The sequence below is a fragment of the Pimephales promelas genome, chromosome 5 (genome assembly GCF_988280905.1).
Source record: "Pimephales promelas chromosome 5, fPimPro1.hap1.1, whole genome shotgun sequence".
NCBI lineage: Eukaryota > Metazoa > Chordata > Actinopteri > Cypriniformes > Leuciscidae > Pimephales > Pimephales promelas.
Window position 1 is genome coordinate 37288972 of NC_142773.1, and position 9864 is coordinate 37298835.

The window sequence follows — 9864 nt, forward strand, 5'->3', positions numbered from 1 at the left end:
TCATGCATGGATCATCATGCATGGATCATCAGGTTTTGCACAAACTTGTGGAGTCTCATGCAAGTTTAAAGGATGCTGTCATTAATTAAAGAAATAATTACAGAAAATTGCTGGATTTTTGTTTGTTATGCTGGAAGTCTACTCATATCCTGATAGCAATAAATGTTAAGTGGTCTACATTTATTTTTATGATATCATCCGTGGAAGGTTTATGACCATAAAATGTTCGTTCAATAATTGCACGAAATAAAATGATAACGTGTTCCCTGTCAGTTAATGTGTGTTTGCATACCACCGAACTGCCAGCAGCGTTCACGCAGACATCATACATCATCACCAGCGCGTTCACGTACACTGTGCAGACAGAGTGGCATGCCGCAGGCAAACAGATGTTTACATTATTGTATCGTACTGTTACTCACTGTACTATAACGTTTTCTCACCGTAAACGACACATGATGTAATCCAATAACGTCGTCTCTGATTGTCTCGCTTCTGGTCGGTGCTGTGGGTGGGATCGAATGCTTTCAATGCAAGCAGGCTAAAGTTAGCACCTTTAAAGTAATAGTTGGGCATAAAAAATACTAAGATATGTTAGTTTACCAATTAAAATAAAGCATTAAATAAATAAATATCTAGAACAAGAATTAAAGGTATAGTTCACCCAAAAATGAAAAATAGCCCATGATTTACTCACCCTCAATCCATCCTATGTGTTAATGACATTCTTCTTTCAGACAAATACAATTGGTTAAAATTTCCTGGCTTTTCCAAGCTTTTATAATGGGCGGTTTCTGTTTAGAAGTTCATCAAAGTGCATCTATCCATAAAAAAATTACGGCCTACGCGAGTCGACTTACGCCAAAAGAGTGACTTGACGATGAATGACGTAGAAGTAGCGTAAGCTTTGACACCTCTCGTAGTTCAAACATACAGGGCTGGGCAACAAACTCAAGCTCCTCTGACATTTCTCTTTTTAAATTCTCATTTTAGACTTCATGAATGATTCATGAATAGACTGATTCATGAATGGTGTTTTGTTTTGCTCTTTCCTCTGCGCTTCCGCATTCGTCGTAACGTTGTGCATCAGGTCAAGGGTTACTCTTTCTCCATGAATTGATGCGTATGGCTGCTAGTTATTTTTGACGATAAAAATATGGATATTTTTCTTACACAAACACATCGCTTCACTTCAGAAGGTCTTTATTAACCCCTCAGAGTCGTATGGAGCACTTTTATTATGGATGGATGCACTTCCATCCAGCCATTCACTGCCTTTATAAAGCTTGGAAGAGCCAGGAATTTTTTTAATATAACTCCGATTGCATTTGTCTGAAAGTAGAATGTCATATACACCTATGGCTTAAGGGTGAGTAAATCATGGGCTTATTTTCATTTTTGGGTGAACTATCCCTTTAATGTAGACTATTGTTCTTGCCGGTGAACAACTATGTAGTGCGATTGCATTAACGGTGAAATATTACACACTGACAGATCAAGTTAAAGTGCATATAGAAAAGACTTTGATGGTACTTTAAAGGTCATCTATCTCACACTATAAGTATGAGGGGATGGTGTGGAGAGAGTTAGAGTGAGTGAGTGTAGCATTTCTCTTCATTGCTTTACAGTCAGATTGCTCCACACCACCACATCTGCTGGAGAAGGAGGAACTGAGAGGCAGGACAGTCATGAGTAGCATACCAGTCCTTTAGGAATACTCCTCTGAGAAACACTTTCAACAAGATTTTGCTCGGGTATGTTTGCTTTTCTTTCATCTGGTCTATCTAAGAATGACATGTAATTTCTAGACATTGTTTGTTGTTGCAAAAAATAAGAGTGCAGTTTTTCTATAAAATACATAAAGCTAAAGCAGACATTCTCAAAAGATTCTCATTGTAAATAGAAATGTTATTAATTTTACTTAGAATTAATTCTGCTTCAGACTGCAGTTGTTTATTATTGTAAGCAGCTTTTTGTTGTACAAATTACAAATATTGATTAACATGAAATATAAGTTGCTGTTGTGTATCTGCTCATTTTATTTGTTCATTAATCCTATTTTATTGATCGATGTTTACAGTGTTTAGACAGTTGCGATGTATTTACAATACGTGTCAACTACTGTAATTCTTATTAGATTAATTAATTATAGATGTGATAACAATAACAATCTGCCACCAAAAGTATTCATCTAGGCTCATGTATTACCAATCAATTTATAGCATAAATACAAATGGATTCCTGCTTAGGGGAGTCTCTTATTATTTTTATTTATCATTATTTTATCATATTATTCAAACACTTTTTCTAATGACTTATCATTGGTTATTCTACGGTATTACAAATACTGTTATGTTTAATAATTGTCGTGTGTATGCATCTGTTTTTATAGTAATACTCTATCTTTGTGTTCTGCTCTGCACTAGCTGTACTCCTACAACATAGTTGAAAGTGACATGTTTTCTAAGAAGCAAAATATCAAATAATGTAAAATTATGCAAACTTAAAACAAAGGAGGGAAAGGTTAACTTTAAAGGTTTTTCAGCCTTTTACCTTAACTTGCTGTGGTCCTGAAAACCTCTTAGACAGGCTGTCTTAATAATTACAGTGATAACCAGAAAAACAAACATGCTTTTCCAGAGTTTATTTCAATCTATAAGCAGCCACTCCTGAACAAACTAAAAGTGCGTAAGAACAGTAACTGAACTATGGAAATTAAATCTCCAGAAGCCCCACAGATTAAACATCTCATACCATGAATTAATGTGTTTATTCAGTTTTGTTTGGGTCTGTTTACTGTTCTTTTAAATGAAAAGTACACAAGAGACATAGTTGTTACTGTTCAGAATATACAGTCAGAGTGGTCGACACAATGGCACAGCTGTGGCGAACATGCTGTGGAACAACGGTCAAAGACACACAAGAACGTCTATCAATTTCCAATGTATTATATGTTCACATAAATTGACTACCTCCCAATCAAATGGTAGACTTTTAAAGGAGGATAGGAAATGGAATATTAATAATAATAAATATATAAACAATGAGAGTGTTATGTATAGTTGTAATCAAAAATTGCAAATCAGGCTTATTGGCAAAATTGATGGACTTTCAGCCGTTTCCAATGAACAAATCAATAATTTAAATAGCTCAGCGGTATCCCCAAAAACAAAAGGTATCAAACGTTTATTTATCGACGTTTATTACCTTTTTTTCTACATTCTTAGTGCAGTGCTTCATAAGTATGGTTAAATTATAATGATTTTTTTTTTGTTGCTTAAGTAATGATATCCATTGAAGTGAGCATGTTGAATAAGTTTTTTAGATTCATTTTGACATTAAAGATTATATATCATGAAGAAGGTTAAAAAATGGGAGGTTAAGAGGTTAACCCTGTCTTTGTTGTAACCTCTCCAGGTGATTTTCTCCTGTTAACCAATGATCCAGTTCAACTGCTCCTCTCCAGACTCCCTCTACGCGGCTGTGAATGCATCATGGTGCTCCGCCAAAGAGGAAGAATGTCAAAACAGAACCGAGAACCAGTCAGACCTCTGTCTGAGCCTCGGCGCTTACCTGGAGAAGTACCTCGGCCCTTGCCGTTCACCCTTCTTCCTGCCTATGTGTGTCACCTACTTGCTCATCTTCCTAGTCGGCGTGCTGGGCAACGGTCTGACGTGTATTGTCATCGCCCGTCACCGTGTTATGCGCACAACGACAAACTACTACCTGTTCAGCTTGGCCATTTCTGACCTCCTCGTGCTGTTGCTCGGCCTCCCTCTGGAGCTTTACGAGCTCTGGAGCAACTATCCTTTTCTGTTTGGAGTGGCTGGCTGCTACTTCAAAACCTGCCTGTTTGAGACGGTCTGCTTTGCCTCTGTGCTCAACGTGACTGCTTTGAGTGCCGAGCGCTACAGAGCAGTGGTGCATCCCCTGCAAGCCAAACACACGGCCACGCATGCTCATGCCAAGCGCGTTATCCTCGTGTTATGGGCCGTCTCTCTGATGTGTGCCTTGCCCAATACCAGTCTGCATGGCGTGGAGACGTTAAGGCCCCGTTTTGGACTCACTTTCCCAGATTCGGGGGTGTGTACCGTGGTGCATGATAGATGGATCTACAACTTGCTGGTGCAAGTGACAGCGCTGCTGTTCTTCGTACTGCCAATGCTGACCATCAGTGTGCTGTATGTGCTGATCGGCCTGCAGCTGCATCGGGAAAGGGAGTGTTTCGATTCTAAGATTGGGCTCAATCAGGACGGGGTGAATCAGAGGGCACGTCATCGGCAAGTCACAAAAATGCTCTGTGAGTCCCGTTCCAGCGCTTATCTCTGCTGTTGGTATCTGTTGTGGCGCTTTCCACTACACAGTACCAGCTCGACTCGGCTCGGCTCGCCTTTGTTTGGTTTTCCACTGTGTAAAAGTTTTACCTGTACCTGCTTTCGGGTACTTTTTTTTGTATCACCACCGGTGAGGTTCTGAGCGAGCCAATGGTGCGTTCTATTATGCCCAACCAACCGACTCGGACCTCGGATTTGACGTCACGTCCACACTTCAAGCGTTCTATTATGTTTTGCGTGTCCGAGTCGGAGAAAAAAATGGACGCCACCCGGAAAGCTGTTATAATGGTAGCACTGGCCGAGTACCAGGCACTTACATTAAAAAAATATATATATTATGACTACACCTTATTAAAACTCAGCCATTTGAACTTTAAAATGTTCACTTAATTTAATGTTTTTCATGTTAATCTTCAGTAAGCAATGCTAGCAAGCAACGAGTAATTGCACTCACAACAACCGATTCCCATACCTACAGGGGAGGCAGTAATACGAGGTAGCCTATTATAATCGTCATTTAAAATACCAAAGCGGTTCAAAAACAATGAAAATTCATTCTTACAAGTCACAGGGCGCAGCCATCTTGATTTCCGAAACGGAATTCTTGCTCGGTGTCCTCACGGTTGTCCAACGTCCGAGAGGAGACATCCGAGGGAAGGGGGCGTGTTGCTAGGCGACGTCTGTCGTCCGATTCGGATCTCCGAGACGGATGAATAATAGAACGCACTGTAAGGCGATACTAAAATTTCAAGTGAAAACAATACCGACTGCTGATTGGTCAGAGAGAATCGTCTCCATTCACTGCGTCATCATTAGACGCGCCAGATGGAGTACCCAGAATAACCTCGCCATTTTTAAATAGTTTGCCCAGGGATAGTTACTAAACTTACTACTATTATCATGGCATCTCGGAAGAAAACGCCGTGGTCAAACGAGGAGGTGCAGACTTCTTTGTTTGGTTGCCGAAGAGAGCATCCAGCGAGAGCTTGATAGGGCAACGAGGAACGAAAGGCGTCACTATGACGACCGGGTAACGTTAGCTACTATTTGTGGCGGTACTAGTAGCGTGTCAAGACGCATCATGCAATGTTTGACGTAAATAAATAAGAAAATCTTTTCAGGTGATTGCTTCTGATCTATTTACATAGCACATTTTTGCCTTTAAAATATTTAAAGTAAATTTATTTTGCAGGTTTATACATACTTGTCCAGTCAATGCTATTCAGTGTTTAGGGTAACTCATTACAAGTAATGGGGTAATCAGATTACTTTCCCAAGTAACTAAAGTAACCCGTAACTTTAACAAAATTAAATTTACAACAAAACATCTTTTTCAAATAAGTAATGCAACTTTGTTTTCCCATTTATTGACTGAAAACTCTTCTGTCCACATGTTGAGAGAAATCATACATAAGATGCAGAGGTGTTGTGTAAATATGATGGTTATTGAGTTCTGTCAATGTCAGAATATTACGCAAATCTGAAACCTACATAACACAGAAATATAGGCTACTTTATGTATTTAATCTCACTTTATACCCAATGTCTTTGCGACTGACCTTCAATGATCCAACACAACAATACCAATATGCAAAAACGACTAGTTAAACATCACATTTGTTCAATTTTTGTTCAATAAGTATAGTGAACTTCTGCGTAAGAAAAGGTAACACAAAAGTAACGTGACATTACTTTCCTAAAAAAGTAGCCAAGTTTTTTTAGGAAGTAAAACAATATTATAACACATTTCACAAGATGTTATTGGTATTGTATAAAGAATGTTAACCCAGGGTTTACAAATCACACAATTCATCAGTGTTGGCAGTGAAAGATTGTTAATAAGAAAGTTCCAGAGTACATTATTCAAACTGAAAAACTCAAGTATTCTTTTCTAAATATTTTATTTTATTTTTTTAAAGAAAGAAACAGTCAAATCCTGCTCTTATAGTCATGGCACATTCTTGTCCTGTGTGTAGGGTTTTTTCATGGACCTTTGTTGAGAATAATTTGTCCTTAGAAAATACTCTTCTGTGCTTTATCAGCCTCTTGTCATGTTATTGTAAATACAGAGGGGATCTGATTTAGGAACAGTGTCAGTGTACATCTGGCTTATTGTAATAGCTGGTCAGCACTTACTCTGTGGCCATCTTCAAAAAATGTCAACATATACTTTGATACTAAGATACAAATAAAATACTCCAGATCTATTCATTAACACAAATACTGAGCCAAGAGTAACAGTTAGTTTTATAGATTTACAATATAAGTACATTATAAGTGTATCTGGACACCTAAAATGTGTGAATGTCATTGCATTATAGATGACAATAGTGAGCAAACAATTGATGCTAGAAATTTTCTCAGAACTAACGTTATTCCCGTATTAACTGTTTTGGTGATTTTTAGTGAATGTATGAAGTCAGTTCTCCTCAAGTTCACACACACTGATTAAAATGATTCTGTGGTGAAGTAAATACTACAGAAAATAAAACATGTAATATCTACTGAAGTTCAGGCAAAAATAAAAGCAAACCAAGTCAATTCTACATTAGTACTCAATTGAAGCTTGTAAAAGTAGAAGTATTTTCATCAAATTAAAACATTTAATTTGTAAAACCTTAACCTTCTGATACTGGTTTTCCCATCATGCACTGGGGCATGAATAATTAATAACATTGCATTTTTTACAGTTTTCCAGCTGTTTTTTTTTAGTTCAAAATGACATTCATATTCAAAAATGATCCCACGAAAGTTACCATTATTGTACCAATTATTGACGTCTCTGTGTTCAGATACACATTACTTCTAAAAGATATGTTGTCTATATTCTACACAATATCTATATTATAGATGTTCAAAATAAACATACACTATAAGAGCATGCTTAATGCACACTGTTATATTTTTAGAGTAAAATGTGGAATAGAATTACAACTAAAATGAAACTTTAACTGGTCAAGTTAAAGTGACTTATTTTCTGTGTTAATTTAACTTAACTCAACTCAGTTAGGTAGATTGTACTTAATTCCATAATGTGAAAATTTGAAATTTACTTAAGAAAGAAAAATGAAGTAAATTTGACTTTTTTTCCACGCAGGTAAAGTTCATCGCATTAACTAACATGATCCACAAACGTTTGAGAGCCACAATATAATATGATGCAATGTAATGTAATATAATAATAATTCAATACTTAATGCTTCTTCTGTTTTAATATCTCACAGGTGCATTGGTGATTGTGTTTGGAATCTGCTGGGCTCCTTTTCACATTGATCGTGTCATGTGGAGCTACATTAATGACTGGACTGCAGAGAACCACCATGTCTTTGAGTATGTGCATCTACTTTCTGGTGTCTTCTTCTACTTGAGTTCAGTGGTCAATCCCATCCTCTATAACCTCATGTCTTCACGCTTCAGAGAAATGTTCCGTGAGGTGGTGTGTCAAAAAGACCATCGTCAGCTCTCAATAAGTAAGGTCACATTACGTAGTGTTGTTTCTACCTCTTTTTCTGCCTCCAATTCTGTCTCCTTTTCTGTCAAATTCAACCCTCGTGGCCTGCCACAGACTCTCTAGAAATTACAGGGGATTCAGTTCAATCAGTTGCGCTGTCAAGTATTCAGACTATACAGTTTTATGTAATAAAAAACATAAAGCAGCAATAACATTAGCGAACGCATTTACACCCAAAATTGCTTATTGACTATGGCTAATAACCTGATGGCATGAAAAGTCAAGTACACTATCCACTATCCTGATTTCACGCAGCCGCCATTTTGAAATCGCTCTGGTAGGAAGAAAACCGGAAGTGTCACTTTTTATCATAGTCGCAAATTTTTTTTATATATGAAGAGTTCAGATGCAAAAGCCTCTAAGTGCCATTTGAAATTTTCTTCTAGAATGATCATTTTTATCAAGCTTGTATATTTAAGTTCAGTGATTTCACTTAAATGGCAATGATAATTACCTATTAATTGTTATTTAAGTGAAATTACTGAACTTAAATATACAAGTTTGATAAAAATCATCATTAAAGAAGAAAATTTCAAATGGCATTTAGAGGCTTTTGCATCTGAACTCATATATATAATTCAGATTGTAAAAAAGAAGCAGGAATGAACTATAGCCATATCACAGCATCAGCTTCAGCTTGGTAGTCCAAGGCATTGTTGTCTATCTGTACTTCCGGGGTTCTTCCCACCGGAGCATCGCTTTCGATTTCAAAATGGCGGCTGTGTGAAATCAGCGTATATCGTTCAAAGATTGTGTCTTATGTTCATCTAGGCTGCATTATAGTTTGATCAAAAATACAGTAAAAACAATAAGATTTAACAGATTCTTAGATGCTTTATATTTATTGTGGAAACCTTTTTTTCGGGATTCTTTGGTAAATATAACGCACAAAAGATCAGAATTTATTAGAAATAGAAATATTTTTCTAACATTATTCCTGTAGCCTACTGACTTTTGATCAATTTAATGCATCATTGTAAAAACAGTAGCATCTATTAACTAATGTTAATAAATGCTATAAGAATATATCACTCATTGTTAGTCAACAACAAAATCTTTCTGACCCGTTTTTTTTGTGAAAAACTAGATTACAAAACATTTTTAATCTCATAACATATCTTCTCTGCATTGCTAATTTTTTTTAAAGAAGCAGATTTTTGAATGTTATCCGCGTTTTATTGTGTATGTAAACTCACTTTTTGACGTCATCAAATATAATCTGCTTTCGTGTAAAAAAGTTATTTATATCAAGTAACTTTCAGTTTTTCACACGAAATTGGTAAAGAAAGTAGTCAGTGTAGTTTTCTGGGCGGTCTTCATACAGATGCAGCTGTCTCTCGAGACTGATCTGAGTTCGAGTCTTGGCTCACCGTCCTCTTCCTTTCTCAATGTTTCCTGTCTCTCCTCCTACTGTCCTGTCTAATAGAAGCCAACAAAATATAACTTTAAAAGAAATTGGTCAGTTAGTGCGTATATTTCTTCTCCGTCAATGAAAATAGTTCCAAAAGAAGCCAACGCATCGAGTTTTGCGTGTCACCAGGCAACAGCACAAACACTGAAACCCGGACTGCAACCACGTATACGAGTGGAGCGGAGTGAGATTGCCCATTTCCCACTGAAAAACACAGATACTCTGACTTCCAATAAAACGACTGCTGGCTCCAGGCAAATGTGCTCGGCTTTCACTCAGGAACATTGTGGAGCTATACTCACTGACTAAATTAAAGGATTGGAACTGTAGGCTATAAATGGGGCTGTGGAACAATTAATCGCGATTAATCCCTTCCAAAATAAAAGTTTGTATGTAGTGTGTATAATTATTTTGTATAAATACACACACATGTATGTATATATTTAAGAAATATTTGCATGTATATACTTTATACATATTTATTCAAAATTTATATTATACATAAATATTTGATATAATAATAACACATTTTTAAAAAATATGTACATGCATTTGTGTGTATTTATATAAAACAAAATAATTATGCACACTACACACATATATTATGT

At 36.6% G+C, this 9864-nt stretch overlaps 1 protein-coding gene across 2 annotated transcripts; it reads left to right on the top strand.

The window, feature by feature from the left end:
- The first annotated feature begins 1626 nt into the window (after positions 1-1626).
- Positions 1627-9639, top strand: nmur1b (neuromedin U receptor 1b). Of its 2 annotated transcripts, XM_039675772.2 has the most exons (4): positions 1627-1754; positions 3418-4300; positions 7559-7804; positions 9345-9639. In XM_039675772.2, exons 2-4 carry the CDS (start codon positions 3439-3441, stop codon positions 9563-9565), a joined length of 1329 nt encoding a protein of 442 aa, XP_039531706.1. In that variant the 5' UTR covers positions 1627-1754; positions 3418-3438; the 3' UTR covers positions 9566-9639. The 2 variants fall into 2 exon arrangements, with proteins under 2 accessions (XP_039531706.1, XP_088987554.1); XM_089131428.1 differs by lacking the exon at positions 9345-9639 and having other exon boundaries at positions 1628-1754; positions 7559-8058.
- The last annotated feature ends 225 nt before the right edge of the window (positions 9640-9864 follow it).

Excerpts from the sequence above, each read along its gene's own strand:
- nmur1b (XM_039675772.2), top strand. The coding sequence starts at position 3,439 with ATGATCCAGTTCAACTGCTCCTCTCCAGACTCCCTCTACGCGGCTGTG. Across the intron at positions 4,301-7,558 it reads GCAAGTCACAAAAATGCTCT|GTGCATTGGTGATTGTGTTT; the intron begins GTGAGTCCCGTT and ends AATATCTCACAG. Across the intron at positions 7,805-9,344 it reads CCATCGTCAGCTCTCAATAA|TTCCAAAAGAAGCCAACGCA; the intron begins GTAAGGTCACAT and ends CAATGAAAATAG.